The sequence below is a fragment of the Jaculus jaculus genome, chromosome 10 (genome assembly GCF_020740685.1).
Source record: "Jaculus jaculus isolate mJacJac1 chromosome 10, mJacJac1.mat.Y.cur, whole genome shotgun sequence".
NCBI classification, from domain to species: domain Eukaryota; kingdom Metazoa; phylum Chordata; class Mammalia; order Rodentia; family Dipodidae; genus Jaculus; species Jaculus jaculus.
This window is the reverse complement of record NC_059111.1, coordinates 63306996-63330050: the sequence shown is the minus strand read 5'-3', so window position 1 is coordinate 63330050 and position 23055 is coordinate 63306996. Positions and strand designations below refer to the sequence as shown.

At 37.4% G+C, this 23055-nt stretch overlaps 1 protein-coding gene across 1 annotated transcript; it reads right to left on the bottom strand.

The window, feature by feature from the left end:
* Positions 1-7613: 7613 nt before the first annotated feature.
* On the bottom strand, positions 7614-8422 carry LOC101607537 (serine/arginine-rich splicing factor 3-like). Its single transcript, XM_045160700.1, has one exon. It carries the CDS (start codon positions 8420-8422, stop codon positions 7928-7930), a length of 495 nt encoding a protein of 164 aa, XP_045016635.1. The 3' UTR covers positions 7614-7927.
* Between the last annotated feature and the right edge of the window lie 14633 nt (positions 8423-23055).

Below are 23055 nucleotides of genomic sequence, written 5' to 3'. Positions count from 1 at the left end.
GCCACCCTGAGAATAAAGAGTGAATTCCAGGTCAGCCTGGGCTAGAGTGAGACCCTACCTCAAAAATCAAAAAAAAAAAAAAAAAAGAAAGAAAGAAAGAAAAAAAAGATAAAGATACATTTGATCCTCCCCCCACAGCCTTAAAGATCTTAGGATACCATGAAGACTGCTATGAAATCAAACATCAGTCAACTTCTGTAGTATAGATACATACCATAGGAGAGAGTATGTAATAAGAAAAGATAGCATGACAGCTCTTCTTGAAATGAAGAAGGAAAATAGAAACTCCAAAAGCTATGGAATGGCATCTGGTGTCCATCCAGGGGCAGGTCCTCCCTCTTAACCTGTGCCCACACAATCTACATCATAGCGTGGCCTGTTACCGTGGCAAAGCTTTCTCACTGTCCTGCTATAACATGATACATCACAATTTCCTATAGATAGGTGATATGTTAGATTAGGTTTGTCAGAAAGCTAATAAAACAACAAAAATGAGAAGACAGAAACAGCTGCAAAATCTGGGAGAAATGGGGGAAAGTCATATTTTACCATGTTATAGTACAATAAAAGTTAAATTAAAAAAAAATACTACCCAAATAAAAAAAGCAGAAAATAAAGGAAAATGGGAAGCTGGCCTCAACCTATGGAGTAGTACACTTGTTACAGACTCATCTTTTTCAAGTTATTCTGTGTCTCTACACTGAGAATACCTCTATCAACTTCAGAGAGAAGTCACAGCGATTCCACTAGTAGGTGTACATATAGGGTGTCATCATGATGTTAGGAGAAATTCAAATAAAATCCTCTTTCCACTAACAAGGTTTTTGCTGCAAAAAAACTTTGTCTTCCTTTCTTCAAAGCTTTCTTAGGATTTTTTGAAATATTTATTTATCTGACAGAGAAAGAGGGAGAGAGAGAGAGAATGGGCACAGTAGGGCTCCAGCCACTGCAAACAAACTCCAGATGCATGCACCACTTTTTGCATCTGCCTAACGTGGGACCTGGAGAATTGAACCTAGATCCTTTGGCTTTGCAGGCAAATGCCTTAACCACTAAGCCACCCCTCCAGCCCAAGGATTTTTTTTTTTTTTTTAAGGTCGGGTCTCACTATATCTCTGTTTCACTGTAACTCAGGCTGACCTGGAATTCACTATGCTCAGGGTGGCCTCGAACTCACGATGATCCTCCTACCTCTGCCTCCTGAGTGCTGGGATTAAAGACGTGCACCACCATGCCCGGCTCTTTCTCAGGATTTTTTTTTTGTTTTGTGTGTGTGTACAAGTAGTCCATTTAGACTTTCAGTGATCTCTGAATTTACTCATGCCTGTGGATTTCTTCTAAACCCCCACACATATTTCCCACATCCTGCCTTCCTTGAAAATTAACGATTGTCTGATCTGCTCAGTGTAGGTCCTAATGGAATAAATGCTGCACATTTCTCATAAACTGCTTTCAAGTGGACCTCCCAGACTCTGCCCTTCCACAGCATGAGGGTTTCCAGTTGATTGTGGTTCACCCAGAACCTGGGAGTCTCCCTGGACTGTCTCTCCCATGGCAAGTGCACATCCACTAAGCCTTGTTAGGCATGACTTCTTTTCTCTTTTCTTGTGCCTTCAAATTGGTCCTTATACTGTATGTTCTCAACAGTTACCAACTCAATATTTTACTGAATTTTAATCCTGTCCAGACTGAAACTAAGGAACAAATTATTTTATCATGGAAGATAAATTTTTGCCTCGATAATACTATATAATTAAATCAAGAGTTATTTTAGAAATCAAAAAGGAAAACACAATACAGGGAACAAAGTAAAAACACTATAACAAACTTGGTAGTACCCACCTATAATCCCAGTGTATGGGAGGCTGAAGTAGAATTATTATGAGTTCTAGACATCTTAAAATCAAAACAAACCAAACAAGAAGTAACCCCAAACACAAATAACAACAAAAATAAAAGACTGATGCAATAGCAAGAGTGTAAAATTAAACTTTCAGCATTTAAACCTTTTCTTTATTTCCCATATATTAAAACTTATTTTTCCTTCAAACCATAGTAGGGAATTTCCTCCTAAGGAATTACTAGAATTAATAGAATTTACATCTAAGTTATCAAAGTCAATATTATTAAACATATCAAAATAGAAACTATCTTTATTTCATTTCGTAGTCATAACTACCTAAGTAGACCTCATCTAAGATCCATTCATTCAAAGGTCTGCATTGAAAACTCATGAATTGCCAAGAGGAGAACAGGCAGTGATAAAAGTTCAACATTTGAGATGCTCTGTGCAAAACAGAGACAGAGTACAAGAGGAGAAAGACATGGAACCATTAGAAAATTTTTCTGCTATAGATGAGAAAGGGCAGTGCCATGGAGGAGAGTGGTATTAGGGGTGGAGGAAGGGAGAAGAGGCAGAGCTGGAGTTAATTAAAAGGTAAAATCTACTCTTTATGTCAATGTAAGATATCTGGGGTTTAGACAGGATTTAATTTCTAACATCAGAGGTGTCAAGGGACTCCTTGTTTTCTGGATACATTAATGGAAGAATGAAGGTACTACACATGTAATTAGGAAATAGTGGAAGAGAACATTTGGTGAAAGTAAGCCATGAGTTTAGGTTTAGATAGTATGTGTTTGAGGCATATCTGGATTCAAGAATATATAAGAAAGGCAGGTACATCTACAGGGATCTATGTGCGGCATATGCATGGGAGTTGTCAGCCTCTGACTTTTAACACCATGAAAAGAATTATGATCATTGAGTAGGCTCTAACATAGCAGTTCTTAGTAAACTGATTTTAGATGAGTAAACCACCAAAAAAGACTTTGAAGATATGCTTGTAGAACTAGAAGCCATCTTGGAAGACTGATAGAATAGATATTCTCAGCATAGGAATCACTAAAACATTGTGTTTTTATATTTATGGATTTCAGGCTTAAGATTTATTTTTAATGACATAAAGGACAGAATACTGGAAAGAGCAAAAAATGAACAAATGCCCTGGTGTGATAATGTGCCATATTCTTCCCCTGTGCTTCACAGACACAATCTCCTTGAATCACACAATAACTCTTAAGGAGAGGACGCGAAGTTGCCAGCAGAAAGACTAAAAGGCTTGCCACCTTGACATGAGTCTGTAAGAGAGCTTTGCTAGAACTCCACATTAAAGACTTCTCATAGGATTTTGTTGTCCATCATCTACATTTGTTTTAAATTCATGGTTAAAATACCCCTTAAAAATGAAAATGGAATAAATGTGTGAATCACTTTTGAGTAGTTTTTCAAAAGCAGAAAATAAAGCACCAAAGTTTGTTGTTTATTATTTTAACACTTGTTCTACAGGTATTGTTCTAAAATACATTCCTGAAAATACCTACCCTACCTCTACTCTGTAAGGAAATTACTTTGTTGTTGTTGTTGTTTTGTTTTGTTTTGTTTTTCAAGGTAGGGTCTCATTCTAGCCCAGTCTGACCTGGAAATCACTATGTAGTCTCAGGGTGGCCTTGAACTCACAGCGATCCTCCTACCTCTGCCTCCCAAGTGCTGGGATTGAAGGTGTGCACCACCACACCCGGCTTAAGAAATTACTTTTACTCATGCCCTTGGTTATATAAACACTTTGCCATTCCTTGGCCCCAGATGCAAATATTTTCATGCTGCTAAATATATGCCACTATTTCTGAGCTTGTTATTTCATACTGTCATCACTTTTCCTTTTATGGTAAAAGTAGGAAAATTATCCATGCCTACTTCTTTTTTTGTTTTTCTCCCAATCTAATTGTAGCATTATTTAAGTTATAGAAAATCATGTTATTAACTAATTCAACTTTATAAATATTGTTCATTAGAGATAGATATTATATTACGTTTGTATTTTTTGAGTTAATAATTGCCTCATTTTTAAGTTGCAAACTCTTATAAACCTATCCTCATTTTTCCCCTTCCTAATTACCTCATTATTGTCACCATAAACTACTCACTGATATTTACAGAAAGCTCAAATTTTATTATCTAAGCTGTCCATTTCCCGGTTTTTTTCAGGCCTAGCTATATTTTTTTCATGTTGATGTTGCACGTGTATGTGTGTGGCAGATTCATGTCTGTGTGAGTTTGTAGGTGTGTGGAATATGTATGTGTGTGTGCAAACCTACATGTGCACATGTATAGGCAGAGCTCCAAATCAGGTGTCTTCCTCAATCACTCTCCACTTGATTCCTTGGGATAGAACATTGCACTGAGCTCGCCAATTCTATCAGACTGGCTAGCAAGTGAGCCTCATGGAATCCCTGACTCCATCTTCCCAGCACTGTGATTTTGAGTGAGCACCAGAACATGTTACCTTTTATGTAGGTGCTGGTGATCCAAAGTCAGTTCTCATTTTACCCACACAGCCATCTCCCCAGGCACCTAATTATGTTGTTATTTTCTCCCTCTGCTTTCTGTCTTTTGCATTTTGTGGAAGCATGTCCTCCTCTTCAGCTTTCATGCCCCACCCTTTAATCAAATTGATGTATCATCAGAGGATGCAAAGCAGCAAGATATCTTTCACAGTCACTGATGCTGCAAGTGATGGCACCCTTAACTGTGAACTGTAAGAACTGGTACCCTTGGGAACAGGTAGATCAAACCAGAGATAATCCATTTGCTTCTGGAAATCTGCTTCAGAGGTAACCCTTTGCTAGTGAGGTGAAGAAGATCGGCCTCACAATTCTCACAACTACTGGAATGCTGATTTAAGGCAATAACTTTCTGTGATGACTTTCCCTCCATAACACTGGTGCCACAATCATTCATAGTTACTGAAATAAAAGAGAAGGTTTTTCTCAAGAAAATCTATATACTCTACACATTATTAATTTTGTATGGAACCAAATAATTTCTTAAAATATTTATAACTTTTATTTCTAGTTCTTGAAACACATTGCTGAATATTTTAAAAGAATTGCTGTCATTATGTCAGAAATATAATAACATGAGGAAATTTGATATTAATTCTTAGGAAAATAATAAAACAGTACATTATAGAGCAAATTGAATGAGTTTACAGACATTATTAAAATATTTTGCAAGAATTATTGCTGTCCTAGAAAATCCATCCTGAATATCCTAAATATGTACAATTGAAAAATAGTTATTTTAAATGTATTAGCTGGATGGCTTGACCTAATTGTCATTTGCTGTGTTAGAGCTAACAAGATTTTATGAATTTCAATGTTAATCTTACCCTAAAAGTGAGAAGATTCATGGTTAAGAATAGAACATGACCAGGCATGGTGGCACATGCCTTTAATCCCAGCACTCAGGAGGCAGGTAGGAAAATCACTGTGCATTTGAGGCCACCCTGAGACTACAGAGTGAATTCCAGGTTAACATGGACTAGAGTAAAACCCTATCTCGGGAAAAACAAACAAACAAACAAAAAAGAATAGAATAGAATAGAACATTAACAAACCACAAAGCAATATGTGATAAAGACTTTATGTATTGGTAAACACAGGGTCAGTATGACAAAATAGCTTAAATAATTGACACGAAGGAAAGGAAAATTCTGGCTCACAGTTTCACAGTTTGAAGTCTATAGTGTCCTAGCCATATTGCTTTCTGCTATGGAGATACCACACCTTATGATAGGAACATGAGGCAGAAGACTTTTAAGTTATGGTGCTTGATAAGCAAAGAAAGAGACAAGAGGAGGTGCCACGATCTCAAAGTCTCAATTGAGGGCACACTCCACCCCCAATTATTTAACTTTCTTTCAAAAGGCTCCATCTAAGAAAGTTCTATCATCTTCCAATACTACCGAAGGCTGGAGCCCAACCATTTTTGAATATTGATCTTTGATTTGAAAGGAAAATGCTCCTTAAAAGGCTCATGTATATGAAACAAAATCATAGTGCCTTATATGCTATTCAAATTTCAGGATCAAATTCTAGAAAAACCTCTAAATATCTTTTGTTTAGGTCAATTTACTCAAGGGAATGCTTCAAGTCCAGCACTATAATTATCACTTTAAAATTTTTTATAATTTCATTACCTTAGACCAACCTTGGATCTCTTAACTAGAAATTCTGTAAGTGAGGCCCAGCAGTCAGAATAAATGTAGTTATTGTCAAACATTTTCAAGAAAGAAAATCACCTGGGAACTTTATAAAGAACAAACTGCTTGGCTCAAGCCCTGTTTCAGAGGTGCTAGGATGATGTTTGCATTTATAATCAAATGATTGCATTTTCAGAACTAATAGCTTAAAAAAATGACTATCTTTGCCCTGCGATCTTTTATAGATTTTATCTGACTTCCTTTGAAATATGCATACATAGAGAAGAGAGAAGTGGAGAGGTTCTAAGGTTTGAGTGTGAAAGTTCCCACACAGATTCATGTGTTTGACCAGTTGATCCCTAGCTGGTGGTGCTTTTTGAACACCCAAGGTTGTGGGAATTTTGGACATGGGGTCCAGTTGACATACATAAAGACTGTAGGGAAAGGCCTTCCCAAGTTCTCCATTTTCGGATCTGCTGACATGTAACAGCCCATGCCACAAGCTCTGCTTCTGTAAACATAACCAGAGTCTTCATTATTTTCCCACCATGATGGACTATACCTTCTCAACCATGAGCCAAATAAATACTTACTCTCTTGAATTTGCTTCTCTAACATATTTCCCCACCAAAACATGAAAAGAAACTAACACAAAAGTCAATCCCTCAAAAAACATTTATCAACAACTATTTTGTGCAAGACACAGATTGAAAGGATAAGATTCTTGGAGATTATACACCAATACAGACTAAGGCAAATTTTGGTAAGTTTTTTTTTTTTTTTTTTTTGCATGCTTTAATATTGTAAAGGGAATGAATAGGGTGATAGCAAAAGACATAACAAGTATCTGACTATCTGAAGACACTCAGAAGTAGATTTTAAATTGAAATCTGAGGGAGGATCCATTAGTTTTCTGTTGTTTCTATACCAAACTACACAAACCTAGCACACTAAGTAACACAAATCGCTAGAATAGAATTTTGGATTGAGATCATTGGACTAAAATCTAGGTGTCAGTATGAACACATTCCTTCCTGGAAGTTCTAGGAGAAACTCTGTTTCAATGTCACTTTCAGTATCAAGAAGGTTTGTTCATTCTTTGACCCAAGAACCCCTTCCACCATTTTTTTTTTAAACAACAATTTGTAACCAAAACTTTAATCCCAAGGATTCTCACAAACATGACAAATGACAGCATGAAAAAAAAATCTTGCACAGTAACTTAATAGTTCAGGTCTACAATGTACCCTTAAACTGACAGACATTGGTATTTTGAAATTTTCAAATGTTACAAATGTATATAGTGATCACATACAGAACTTAGGACCCAGACCAAGGTAAACATTCTTTTAAGTTTTTCAGATTCTATACCAACTAGGGAACCTCTGCCCAGTTGGGATTTTCCCACCACCTCTAGTTTCATGAATGGCGCAGCTTTTTCTCTTTACCTGTTGGCCTATGTTCACGGCAGCTTATAAAGACTTATATGCTGCTGCACACTATTCCAGCCACGGAAGAGCCTACATCTGTTTAATTTCTGCCAGTTTTGTTTCTACAACATTAACATGTCACACTTTAGCTGGGCAGGATTTGGGTTTATTTCAGACTATGAGAAACTAAAATTCCAAGCAAATTCAATCTTGCTTAAGGGAACATTGTAAAGTAACAATTCTTGGTATTACATGCCTCATATGATCCATTTCAAACCATAGAGAATGACATTGTTACATGTGTCACTGTTCCAAGAGAAAGACAAATCTGAACAGCTAAAACATCTTAAAAATGCACCAAGCCTATGAAGTCTCAAACAAAACTTGAATTTTCTGTACATACTCCTGTCAAATGAAGTTATTTCCTGTACACCACTTGTGTTGCAAACTGGTCTTCTATTTTCTTTCATTTGACCTAGATCGGCTTCGAGACCTAGAGAAGGATCGAGACGGCTTGTGATTTCTCTCCCGAGACAGTGATCTCTCTCTTCTCCTATCTCTGGAAAGGGACCTGCTCCGGCTGCGAGAGAAGCTTCTCCTCCTTGGAGATCTGCGCCGAGGTGGAGGACTTCTCCTACGGTAATCATCTCGAGGACGACGACCCCAAAAGGGAGGTGGGCCACGATTTCGACTTCTTTTTTCACCATTCGACAGTTCCACTCTCACAAGGCAGCCACATAGTGTTCTTCCATCTAGCTCTCGGACAGCATCAGCTGCATCTCGGGGATCCTCAAATTCAACAAAGGCAAAGCAGGGAGGGTTTCTAGCAACCCACACACTTCGGAGTGGTCCATAATAGCCAAAAGCCCGTTCCAATTCAGTCTTGTTGCCATTGTTTCCAAGATTACCTACATATACCTTGCAGTCCAATGGACAAGAATCACGATGCATTTCGAGATCCTCGGGCTCCGCTTGGTTGTTTTTTGTTTTCTTTTCTTTTTCTCCCTCCCACCCTACAGGCCGCTCTCTTTATCCACTACGGCGTCCACGAAATGGCGGCCCTTCCACCATTTTTATGGCAATATTGTATCTTCCTCCACCTCATCTTTTTTCCCCTTTAGCCATATCATCTTCTAACTGTCTTTTATCTACCCCTTCTGAGGATTCTTATCACCTTGGCCTCACCTCACTAATTCACTCTATGTTCTCTCTTCGAAGGTCAGCTGACTGATGACATTAATATATCTGCAAACTTGATTACCATGTATACATTGTTAAGTTCTGGATATTAGTACATATTAACATTTTGGTGTCATTTGCAGATAGCATTAATTTAACAAGGTTTAGGAGTGAAAGAATATTCTATACATTTGTTGCTCCACAAACTTTAAATGTGAAATTCTAAGGAACGATAACATTTAATAAGATGAAAAAAACGCAATGTGACCTGAACAAAAAAAAAAAAAAAAAAAAAAGGTAAAAGATAGTGATGGTGCCTAGGAAGTAGAGTTTACAGAAGAAGCATTTGTAAATAGTTAAACAAGATAATAATTTTGAACCAGGGATGGTGGTCCATGCCTTTAATCCCAGCACTAGGGAGGTAGAGGTAGGAGGATTGCTGTGAGTTCAAGGCCACCCTGGAACTACATGGTGAATTCCAGGTCAGCCTGGGCCAGAGTAAGGAAAAAAAAAACAAAAAATAAAAATAAACGATTATAATTTTGTTATAATGAAAGCAAACACATGAAAGTCAAGTAAAACACTGAAGAAGATATGCTGGGATCACATTAAATAAAATGAGCTACAGGGCTGGTGACATGGCAAAGCCTAATAACCCATGTTCAATTCCTAATTCTCCAGTATACATGTAAAGCCATGCACAAATTGGTGCATTCAACTGGAGTTCATTTGTAGCTTCTAGAAGCCCTAGTGCACTCATTCATTTTTCCTCTCTTTTCTTGCAAATAAATATTTTAAAAAGAAAATATGCTCAAAAATTTTATCCCAAGTTGAGCGTGGTGGCGCATGCCTTTAATCCCAGCACTTGGGAGGCAGAGGTAGGAGGATCACCATGAGTTCGAGGCCACCCTGAGACTACATAGTGAATTCCAGTTCAGCCTGAACTAGAGTGAAATCCTACCTTGAAAGGCTAAAAAAAAAAAAAAAAAAAAAAAAAAAAAAAAAAAAAATCCAAGTACCCAGCAAATATATCCAACCTTCCAGCTTAAAATGAATATTTTGTTTTATAACAATGATCACTATTCTGGAAGAACACATAATAGATGGAGCATTTTAATGAGGAGATACAAAGGTTTCCAAATCATCAAGGGCAAACAAGTTTTGTCTTTTTGAAATGATAGTTCTTAAAGGATAATTTATCATTATCACTCAATATTATATGGATATGCAGTACAGAAATATTATATTCTGGCATCTAAATATCCTGAGAGATACCCAGGAGTGTCATTGGGGCATATGATCATGGATCTGTTTGCCCTTGGAAAGGTCTTATAATATGGCTCTGTGTCTAAATACATTTGCAAGATACCATCTAAACATTTATTTTTATGGCCACATATGTGTTCTGTTTTCAGCCCTGGTCAGAAAAGCTACCCACAACACAAACATCTAGCAGTGGGAGGCCATTAATGCAGAGACTCAGAAATGGTCAAAGTGCTAAAACTAAATGCTTAGCCATATACAGGATTTATATATCATCCCTGCCATAACTCCATGAACATTATGAAGGGACAGAAAGAATATGGAAATAGAGGATGGGAATAAATGCTGTGGGACTCTGTCATGTGGGCATGACAAGGCCATTGTATTCATGAGCTCACAGATGCTGGGGTTACCTGTGCAAGTCTTGCATATGACTGGGGCCAGTCAACATTCTGTTGAGGATAGGGGAGGAGGCTGATTGGACACTCCTCTCCCAAAGAAACTAATGACAGTTAAAGGTTGCTAGAAGAGGGGGATTCATTCTCTTCTAGGTGTAGCCACTAGTAGGTGGTGTGGTATAATAGTTACAGTGGGGCTGAGGAGATAAGGTAGGATAATATGGGAGTATATATTATCAAAATTCAACATATATATGTATATATATTGTATATATATGCACACACACACACACACATATATATATATGTCAAATTGTCAGAAACATACATATATGTGTGTGTGTGTATTAAATTGTCAAAAAAAAGAAACAATAAAATTTGGCTCACTTACAGAAAGAAAAGTGAACAAAACCACCTGGAATTGAAGGACAAGAAGACAAGATCCAAGAAAAAGGGGCCTGCAGAGACACAACTTCAGACTTACATATACACAAATCTGCTCTTGCAATTTTGGAATTTGCTAATTCCAAAGCAGCACAGATGTAGTCAGTGGCTTTGAGAAAGTTCAGAAAGCAGCTAAAAATCTGAAATTTAAAAACAAAACTATTTTAGTTATTTTTATTTATGAGAGAGAGAAAGAGAGAGAGGCAGACAGAGACACAGAATGGACACACAAGGGTCTCCAGCCACAGCAAACAAACTCCAGATGCATACATCACCTTGTGCATCTGGCTTACATGGGTCCTGGGGTATCAAACCCAGGTCATTTGGCTTTGCAGGCAAGCACCTTAACCACTAAGCCATCCCTCCAGCCCAAAGTCTGAACTTTTAAGTATAGAATACAGTAGCTGGATAGTGCCATGAAACTAGAGTTTTGAATTCATGGCCAACCAGAATGAATGGCCCCTATTTCCAGTTAGAAACACAGAGAAGGGGCTGTGCTTAAAAAGTAAGGGCAAATGAAAAGTGGAGCAGTTCAGTTGCATGTAAGTGAGAGCTAGAACAAAATTAAATCATTTCTCTGAATCTGCCTATGGCTAGGACAACAAAACTACTTAGAGGAAACTCACAATCATTGAGTAGTTCTCTCTCTCCTCCCTTCATCTTTTGATTTTGTTTTGAACATTGGAAACAATGCTGGTGAATTCCCTTGTAGCTGTCAGACTGTCTATTGTTGTTTTCTTCCCAGTAGAATACAATTTGTTTGTTTTACTGTGAGGTTAAGTAGCCACTGTGGAGTATCATAAAAATATTTTTCCTTTTCTTTTATTTCATTTTGGTGAGCCATGAATATAATGAAACAGTTGATGATTCATGTTTGATTTCTTTTTGGTTACAAACAAACTACAAATGAGGTCATTAACATATTTAATATCAAAATGTAGTCCCATTCCCTTATTTCAATAGACTTCTACTGCTTTGCTATATAACTGATTGTGGGGAGGTATATTCTATCAATGACATTGGTTTCATATTTGTTCTCTGTCATTGACTTAAATGTGCTAATTTCCTTGTTTTTAAATCACATTCCAAATAAAAAATAATTTTAATATTTTCTGCAAATAGTTTCCATTTTCATTTTTAGGAAAAACCTAAAGAAGGAAACAGCTGGAAAGCTAACATTTTTCATAATTCTAGTGAACAAAACATAACTAAGCCAATCTGTAGAAGGTGTTTACCAAGAAAAATTAATTTCTAATTCTATCTTGACAAATATGCTATATTACTGGGATAAAATGGAGTTTTAAGTAATATGATGTGAGAGCCTAGAAATATACATTTCGGCAGAAAGTCTTTTCTATGTGTGTCTGTGCAAATTTTCCTACCTTTTTTTTAAAATAAAGTAACTTTTCAGGCCGGCCATGGTAGTGCATGCCTTTAATCCCAGCACTCAGGAGTCAGAGATGGGAGGATTTCTGTGAGTTTGAGGCCATTTTAAGACTACATAGTGAATTCCAGGTCAGCCTGGGTTGGAGTGAGACCCTACCTTGTAAAACAAACAACAACAACAACAAAAACAACAACGACAAGAAGAATTACAGGTTTTATGAAGTGGCATTATAAATACTCTACAGTTCAGTTTAGTTAACAACACAGATGCTAAAAAATATGACTGAAGAGTAAAATAAAGAATAAAAGGGGAAAATAACAGAAATAGGCCAATAGGTGATTAAGCAAGAGTATGTTCATTAAAATAGTCATAACTAATAATTTTAAGAAAATAGATAAAAATTCATCAGAACCAAATGTTTTGGCCAGAGAAATCCTTCCATATGTGTAAGTAATATGGCTCCTATAATCTTAATCTTAAAACCTCATGAGTCATTACAAGAAAGGAAATTTCTAGGTAAAATTCTGTCATAAATAAGGGTATGTAACTTTTTAACAAATCAAACTTGCTGGTATTTAAAAAAAAAAAAACACTATTAGGACAAGTTTAGTTTACCTTGGAATGTAGAGTTGTTTTAACATTTGAGACTCATGTAATTAACCATCTTAAAAGAAAATTTTAGAAGTTGGTCATATCAATAAATGAAGAAAATTAGTATGCTAAAATTAAAAAATAACAATGGTAAACGTTTAAAGCATTGTAAAATTATAAGTTTTTGAGCATGTGCATATATGTTTGGTATACATGAATATATATGATGATATGTGTCTGTGGATGAACTGTGCATGCAGGTGCATGTGTGTGAGGGTACATGTTAGGGGTCCTCTTCAGTAGCTCTCCACCTTATTCTTGAGATGAAACTGAACTTGGAGTTTAATGAGTAGGTTAGGCAAGCTGGGATTACAAGTGTATAACACTATGCCCAACATTTTTCATGACTTTGGGGATCTAAATTGAGATTCTTTTGCCTGTGAAGCAAGCACTTTAACCACTGAGCAATTCTCATTGCTCCAATATGTTTTTAATATGATAAAATATTTGTCAAAACATCTAAGAGTACAGTATACTTACTGCTATAATATTGAATGTCTTTGCTTGGATTTTTAAAATAGAATCATTATATTTCAATTCTCCTCTAGGTCTTAGACAGTATAATAGAGAAAAATGAAGGAAAATAAATAAAATTCCTACAGATTGAAAATGAAGAAATAAACATATACACTTATTAGATAGGTTATTTATATTCAATCTAAGAGCTTTATTTAATTTTATTTATCATCTAAAGTTAAAAAATTAATTGTCTAAGAAAGACATAATTAACAATAGCATCAAAATACTTATATAGGGGGCTGGAGAGATGGCTTAGCGGTTAAGAGCTTGCCTGTGGAGCCTAATGACCCTGGTTCGAGGCTCGACTCCCCAGGACCCACGTTAGCCAGATGCACAAGGGGGCGCATGCGTCTGGAGTTCGTTTGCAGTGGCTGGAGGCCCTGGCGTGCCCATTCTCTCTGTCTCTTTCTGTCCCTCTCTGTCTCTCTCAAATAAATAAATAAATAAATAAAAATACTTATATAGGCTAATATATGTAGTAAAAATGCTGAAAGATAACTATAAAGTATAGACTACCATGTAAAATTGTAGAAATTGTATATTTACAGGGATACATAGACTTTAAGAACTGAAAACTCTATATTGTAAAGATTTCACTGACCTATGTAACCCTTGTCAAAATGCTAACAAGATTGTTAAGTGACATTTAAACTGATTGTAAAGATACGTGGAATTTCCACCTACTAAGAAATGTATTCCAGAGCTGGGAAGATTGCTAAGTGGCTAAAGTACTAGTCACACAAGGGTGATTACCTGAGTTCAGACCCTCAGACCATGTAAAGGCTGTACTCAGGGGTGAGCATCTGTAATCCAGAGCACCTTTGGTGCAAAGGCAGAATAGACGGAAGAATCTCCTGGAAAGTTGTGAGCCAGCTAGCCTAGTGAATTCAGTGATGAAGAACAGCAAATGGTTCTGTCAAATGAGGTAGATAGTAAGGAACAACACCTGAAGTTGTCCTCTGACCTCTACACATACACCATGGCACATGTGTGTTCACAGACATATATATTAACACACACATACACACACACAAACACACTTACACACATTACATATACAAACACACCAAAAATAAGTAAAATAAATATTTTATTATAAAGATGTTAATATGACTATGAATTCAACTCTTTACCAAAGGATATTGATGGTTATATTATTTGAGTCTTAGGGTTTTGATGTGGAAGTTTTGTTTTGCTCTTTGAAATGGATGAAAATATGATGAAACCACAGTAAAAAAATTTTTATTTTACACCTAGAAAACTAATTTCCCTAGTATATTTTAGCATTCATCCTTAAGATATACTTCAAATATCAACTGCAAAATTTTCATTCAAATTAAAGATTATTTAAAAAAATATTTTATTGATTTATTTGCAAGGAGAAAGAGGGAGAAAAGATAAAGACAGAAAGAGTGGGCACACCAGGGCCTCCAGCTGCTATAAACAAACTCCAGATGCATGTGCCACTTTCTGCATCTGACTTTATGTGGGTACTGGGGAATTAAACCCGGGTTCTTAGGGCTTTGCAGGCAAATGCCTTAACTACTGAATCACCTATCCAGCCTCTAAAAAAATATTTTCATTACTTTAAAATACTTTGCTTTGCCAGGCATGTTGTCACATGTCTTTAATCACAGTCCTTGGGAGGCAGTGGTAGGAGTTTGAAGCTGCCCTGGGACTACATAGTGAATTATTCCAGGTCAGCCTGGGCTAGAGGCCCTACCTTGAAAAACAAAAACAAAAACAACAAAAAACCCACAAAACCCCACTTCATTTTAAGTATCAAAATTAATGCCTTAAGTATGAGACATAATCTTTTACTTCTAAAGAAACAGCTCTAATTTTAGCCTGTTGCATTATTCTCTTACATTATAACATTGTCCATGGCTATTTTTTCATGTATGCTTGTGTTTATCCATGAACTAGGAAAAACTGAACTTTGGTCAACATTAGGAAATTAAAATTGACTTAGGGGCTGGAGAGATGGCTAAGTGGTTCAGGAGCTTGCCTGCAGACCCTAAAAACCAGAGTTTGATTCCCTACTACCCATGTGGAGCAGATGCACAGGGTGGCACATCCACCTGGGGTCCATTTGCAGGGGCTAGAGGCCCTGCTACCCTCATCCTCTGTGTCTCTCTTCTGTTCCTCTCTACTTGCAAATAAATAAATATAAGTATTGTTTTTAAGTTGGTTTAGGATATATATATATTCTAAAGAAATACAGAGTGTAGCAAAATTTCCTTCACCTGATATATTTATAGCACTTGCTGGTATTTCTGCTTGTACATATTAAAATATAATATAAATGAAGCAAAATCAAACAAATCTCTAGGATTTTACCAACACAAAGAAATCTGGTGTTTGCCATGGGTACATTCAGAGGCCAAATAGCAGTGTCATAGTATCTCGTTGCTGTTTGCATCTTCATCTCCATCTCTTTTTAAATGTTCATCACAATCTCACATCCTTCAGTCTGTATGCAGAGCTTCTGTTAGTTGTCCTTATCTGATTCCACTGTAGACATCCTTTCTCCTTGAGTTACTGTAATGGGGTGCTAAGAGTCCAGGAAAGTTCTTGAACCTTGGACCCGAGGTTTGTTTCTAATTCTAATCAAATAAATGAATAAAAATTGTAAGAAAATTATTAAATTATTATATTTACCTTGAGAAGTAGAGACAAGGAAGTCACTCAAGTGGCTAGAGATCCCACATGGAGGGCCTAGAAAAACCATGGAAATAAAAGACAGAAAAGAAAGTTCAAAGAGTTCCTGGCACGTGGGGAGCTGGAGGGGATAAAGAAGCCCATGTGGACAGAGAGGGCTATAGAGCCCTCTAGGCTGGGCCTGGACCTAGGCCCAGACTGAAGCAGTCCAGGCCCAGCTGAGGGAGAAACCCACCCACAGCTGGGAGTTCCCAAGTGGTCAGAGAGCCTGCCCTCCCCTTGCAAAGATATTTATAACCTTATAGTGGAGGGCTGTCTTCCAGCTCAGGTGAACTAGAGGAACAGCTGGTTGGTTAGGGCTAGGGGCTATCACAGGAAGAGGCTAGCCCTGCATGTTCCAAGGGCTAAACTTGATCAACCACAATGTTTCCTATGACAGACCTCCCTCTCAGGAGTAGGCCTGGCTGTTTGTGAAAAAAAAAAAAAAAAAAAAGGCTATGGAACTAGGCAAGAGTTAAGTTGTCAGATCATCTTTGATTTCTAGCAAGTGCAAACTTTCCTACTTTTTTTTTTTTTTTTTTTTTTTTTACTTTCGTGGGTCTAGTCACCCCTCTCTCACTCCTCTTATGAGAAGGCACACTAACTGCTGTCAGAGGAAAAGGGGTGATAGTGTCAGACTGTGAACTATTTCCTGCTAAATGGGGCACAGAGATGTGGCAGATAATTTCTTTCAGTTTGACATGGCCTGAATCTGTTTTTGTATGGCGTATAAAACAGACAAGTGACTTACCAGGGGACCAGTGTAGAAGTGTTCCATCATCTCCAGTGGCTTCATGACTTGGGATTAGGGACCAAAATATTGGCCATTTTAGCTCCAGTGAATTTAATTGGCTTTGACTTTTACATAGGTTATTAGAAAACTTAGAAAGGAAGTTACACCAGCCTGGATATATGTATTGTACATTTGATTACTGAAACATATCTAGTTAAAGAAGGGTATAGGTGCTTAAATTCATTTTGTCCAACCTTTTCAAGTTTAGTTGTCCTATGGTAACATAGACCATATCTGAAGCATAGAAAGCAGGTACATCTTACCCTTCAAACATATGGTAGCTATAAGTACAGGCTGAATCTGTTATCATTCTAAATCAGTTAATTTAACCTAGAAATTGTTAGCAAAATGACAAGTAAGACAATATAGTCTTGGCACGTGTGTTTGAAAATATCTTTGACTAACCCAGATACCTGTGTGGATACCAATTATCCATGGAATGTTGGAAACAGAACCTCAGAGCTTGACATTGTTTCTCTCAAATGAGGACCATTATTTGAACATGAGGCTGTACCCTAAAGCAGAAAATATATCTTAAGAGTTAATTTTGTTATAAGCAATGGACTTGAGATGCCAGATTTAAGACAGTTACTTTATATATAATAGAGCAGAATCTGGTCATTTTTGAGCCAAAACAGCTAAGCACTAATACAACCCTTTACAAATCTGTTTAGTAAGAGAAAATACTATTTGAAAACCAATGTTTTTAGCTTACTCTTGGATAGCAACTGATATTATGTATAAATTTTTGTTAACATAAAACAATTTTATATCTTACCCATTACTTAAACTTGACAAAGCTTAGGCCAGTTATCTCAACATATTTTACATAACCGGAGGATAAATGTAATAGTGACTGAAATTAAATCACTTAAATCTAAGAGATTAAACCTAGTGATGACCATTTGATATAATTAGTATAAATAAAAGAGGAGCTATCTTTAAAGTCACAATGTTTTTATGTATGAGTACTTTATCTCTGGAAATTAAACACTTATATACGAACCTTTATCTTCAGATTTAGTTTCTCCAATAGTTAAAACCTTGAAAAATGAAGAACTCTAATTGATTTTATTGAGAGCCTTAAAGCCAGTTTTTATAATCCCTTAAACCATGAACAAATTGATGTTGTGATCTGCTGGACTCAGTATTTCTACTGGCTAAAACTTTGGAATCAAGGAAAACTATTTTAGATCTCATCCAATTAAATATTTCAATGAGGAGGCTTTTCTGTGAACAATCTTCATTATTGCTATGATCTTTTGGTGATGTTTATCCTTTTTATTTTTCCTTTCTGATGATAGAAGTTGCCACCTGGAACAACTGTTTTAAACTCTTATCTGGTTCACTCACCAACTTTTGTACTTTTTTACAAATATCATGTGTTGACTGAGTTCAGAATTTATCTTTAAGAAAAATTTCCTCGTCCATGGTATCTAGAGTTGCATTAGTATGTTTTCTTTTCTGGTCTCCTGGGCTCAATTTTTAAGGAGACAGGCTAGCAGAGATTTTTAGGTTATCCTGGAAGCTGATGGCCCCAGCTGAAACAAAGTGGAGGAAAGTGAAAGAAGAATCTAGAGCCAGGTTATGCCCCACCCTGTCTCAAATCTTTTTGTTGGAAGGAAGCATTCCTCCAGCTAGATTTGAAGAAGAAATTAGTTTTTTAAATTATTATTTAATTTATTTATTTTTTTATTTTCCTGAGGTGTGGTCTCATTCTAGACCTGGCTGACCTGAAATTATGTACTCTCAGGGTGGCCTTGGATGCATGGTTATCTTTCTATTTTAGCCTCCTGAGTGGAGTGTTAGTATCAAAGGCATGTGCCACCACCACAAAATGCAATTAGATTTTTAATTTCCTTTCTATAGGAATCTTACCCTAAATTTTCCTGTTTTCTCTTCAATCAAAATGGGACACATAGCACAGTCTATGTGCCTCCTGGATCAACAAAGGTCCAAGACAGGATATCTATGCTCACCCACAAGGCCAGCTTTCAAGAGTGTGTTTCTCTGAATCTCTACCCCAGTCCCTTGCATGCTCCTTACATCATGGCATATAAGCATATAAGCCACTGGTCATTCTAAGCCCAAGTGTGAAGGTTTCTACCCTTTCTCCCACCTTGGTACTTTAGATGCCCTACTGGAAGGGGTGTTTCTTGGGATCTCTTTTCCTTCTCCCCTCTATGGGAGCCTGGGATATGGGTTCTCCCCTAGTCTATGAATGTTTCAGAATGTTCTAAGGACTAAAGTTATTTTAAAGGTAATCCCTAGTTTTATTACCTTAAATATAGGGATCCTACCCTTTGTTGATAAATCACAGAGATCACTTACTTGATGTCTTTTTATCATGTTTCTATCCTGATATACATTTTAGGTAAGTCAGATGTTTGTCTTATGTAAGGAGTTTGTAACCTGATCAAATATCTTGACTCAGTTTACCCACCTGATCTTTTTGTCTAGTGAGAAATTTTATCTGATAGAGGTGACTTTAGGTGTTCAAAAGAGAGGAACTATAAAGAGAAGCAAAGTTATATATTGCTTGTTACTCCCTTTTTCTTGTGAGAGACAATTGGCCATTTTGTCTCTGGACAGGGTCTGGGGACATATGGCTTAAAGTTGAATGGGGTGTGAGATAAAGGGGGCACCATCCCTTTTTTCAGATTCCAGCTTGCCATGACTTTAAATAGCATATAACAGTAAGAAAGAGCAAAAGGAAATAACAGAGCAAAAGTTAAGTCTCCTGATATTTGTCTTATTTTGAAATTGCTTGTTTTTACCTAGGAAACTTATTTTACCCATTTTTATGCAAGTTGATAGGGTCTTGTTATGTCTAACCTGATTGGACCACCAAGGAATGTGAATTATATCTGTGCTTATGACTTTGTGACCCTCCTAGGACAGACATCACCTGTGTCTAATGTAATCTGAATTTAGATTAAGTTTATGTCCCTTTATAAAACTTTTACAGCAACCTTAAGAGTCTGTAAACAGTTGAAAAATTCTTAATTTTAGGCATGGTATTTATCTGTTTAGCCTGAAAATTAGCTTTTAGTTCCTTATAAAAGGAAATTATTTTTAGGCAAAATTTGGTCTTTTTAGATCTCCTATATCCTTTCAATATATATATATATATATATATATATATATACATATTTTAACATTCAGATGTAAGTTCAACTCAAAAAAAGCTTTTTAGCAAACATTTTATGTCCAAGTTGAAAAATCCCTTCCAAGTTTCTTTAATCATCTCATCTCAACCCATAATTAAACATCTTTCTTATAAGACTATTAAGAGAAACTACACCAAATTGTTTAATCTTATGACCCATTTACAGGGAAGCAAGTAGTCTAGCTTCAAAGAGTTAATATAACCATTGTACTATTGGAAATTTGTAGAGAAATAGCCTTAGCAGAAAAGCTTGGAATTTCCTTATTGTTATATCACCAAAAATCTCTATATTTTAAATGAAACTTAAGAAAAAAGACAGTCAGACTTGGCTTATAATACAAGTATGTATACCTAACATTTTTTATAACCTATTGATTTGAGACATATCCTGTTAATAAACCCCATGATATACATTTTTGAAAGCTATACGCCACTGAATACAAGCAAAACATGACAACTGTCTTGGAGATATCTCTAACACACTTGGAAATGATTGTATGAAGCTAACTAAGGCAAATGTTTGTTTTTATCTTGAGGCAAGCTGACCTGGAACTCAGGCCAGTTGTCTCCTACTTTTAAGTAGCAGGACATTACGATCCTTTAAAATACCTAGCAAATTATAAGCCTTCACCTGAGGGAGAATTTTGTTGTTTTCAATAATCCTATGTAGTGGGCTGGATAGATGACTTAGTGGTTAGGGAATTTGCCTGCAAAGCAAAAGGATCCTGGTTCGATTCTCTAGGACCCACATAAGCCACATGCACAAGGAGGCACATGCATCTGGAGTTTGTCTGCAGTAGCTGGAGGCCCTGGTGTGTCTATTCTCTCTCCCAACCACTCAAAGAAAGAAAGAAAGAAAATATATTTTAAAAATCCTCTATATAGATTGAAGTTGGCCTAGAACATAGACTCAATAATTATAATTTATGATATCATGTAACAAACTATGGCCCGTTTATATAAAATTTCAGGTCACTGTAGGTGTCAGCTAAATCTGACCTTCAAAGACAAAAGCTAAAAAACAAAAGAAAGAAAGAAAGAGAAAAAAAACAAACTTTGAAGTAAATAAAATGGCAATAAAAACTTTAGGAGAGACCTATTGGAATGCTTGGATTAATAAACAAATCAAAAGGTGTCTGTAGATGTCTTATGAAGACAGGTGTGGTGATGCACGCATTTAATCCCAGCATTCAGAAAGAAAGCACAGGTAGGAGGATTACTGTGAGTTTGCAGCCACCCTGAGACTCCATAGTGAATTCCAGGCCAGACTGAGCTACAGTGAGACCCTACCTCAAAAAATAAAATAAGGTCTTATTAGTTTAAAGCAAAAGAGGAAAATATCAGGCACAGTTCAAATTAAATTTTGTGCTTATTTTTTACCAATTTAAAATTTAAAACCACATGGTTTTTAAACGTGGGGTCAGGCTATCCCATTTGAGGCTTGAATTAGTGATCCTCCTGTCTCTGAGAGACAGCATGATTATCTCCCTCACTCAGTTGACACAATTGCAGGCCTCAGCTCCATGGTGGGGAAAAGGCATGTGGCCGGGACACAGGCCTGTTGAAGAAACCTTTCCAGCCAAGCATCTTGGCTGGGGCTTGTCAGGGCCATTTTAAATCTCCCCCTCATTTAGGTGGCCATAGACCCATGGTTTGAGCAGGTGGCTACCTCCATTCTGGAGGTATGGCCTCAAGTTTCTAATTTAAATGGGCGGAGGCCTGTGCTACAGGAAGGGCGGAGCCCAGAACAGGAGTTGGAGATCCATCCTTCCACTGCCCACAGGCAACCATGTGTCTTGTAGCACCGTGGCATGTAACATAAAAAGGGGAAATAACCTAGAAGACATTCAGACCAGTGATCTTTGGTTCCATGTGGCCAGAAGGCTCCACGCCCTCAGCTCAGCAGAATAAGCTCCCAAGCTCTGGAGGAGTTCAGCCTTCTTAAGTATGGAAGGGGGTCAGAGAAGCTCAATTAAGTGCATCTCCCTCCAAGAAGAGCCCTGTCTAGGGCCACCCCACATGACAGCATGCTTATCAATAGGACTATCCCAATAGCATGGAAAGGACCAGGTGGGCCTGAGACACAGAAGCTTAGCCAGAGATACTGATTCCCAAGTGGAGAGAACAATAGAAATACCCTGAGATGTTGGGCATTGAAAGGCCTGAACGCAAGGCCTAGCGGAACTTCCTGAGCCTAGGTAAAGTTTGGCAATCTCCCCCTGGCAAGCTATGACTCAGCAAGATGCCTAATGGCCTCTGGCCTGTTACTTCCACATAGAAGTTGGAATTCCCACGTGTGTACACTTAGAAATCATTTCAAGTTTCGGTATACTACCTCTCCCCCCATCCTAGAATCCCCACCCTCGTTCTCAATGCTATATAGGCAACAGCCTGTAACAATAAAGTGAGTTCTTGCTTTGATGAGACTCCTGGCTTGGTGGTGTGTTCCTGGCCATTGACACTCATCCTCCTCCTCAACCCCTTGGGAGGAACCAGTGGGCCTGGTCCTTCCTCAGCACTACCTGCTGGGGGAGCCTGGCACTGAGTCATGCTTCTAGTTGGAAAATGTGCTATCCATTTTCTCCCAGAATAATCATAATTTTCCTTCTCAGGATTGTCTGTTCATGGTCACCAATTGTAATGGGTGCTAGGGGGTCCAGGAAAGTCCTTGAACTCCAAACCCTAGGTTCATTAATCAAAGAATTGAATAAAAAAGAAGACAGAGAAGGATAATTATTACATTATTCTATTTATTGAGGGAAGTATACAGCCAAGGAAAGGCACACATGTGGTGAGAGATCTCATGTGGAGGGCCTGGAAAAACCATAGAAAGAAAGGACAGAAAAGAAATTTTAAGGAGCTCCTGCCATGAGAGGAGCTGGAGAGGGTAAAGGAGCCCATGTGAAGAGTAAGGGCTAGGGATCCCTCCCAGCTGGGGTTGGGCCTACTCTCAGGACAAGCCAGCCCAGGGTCAGCCAAGGAAAAATTTCACCCATAGCTAGAAGTTCTCAAGTGGTCAGACAGCCTGCCCTCCCCTTGCAAAGGTATTTATAGCCTTATAGTAGTGGGCTGTCTTCTAGC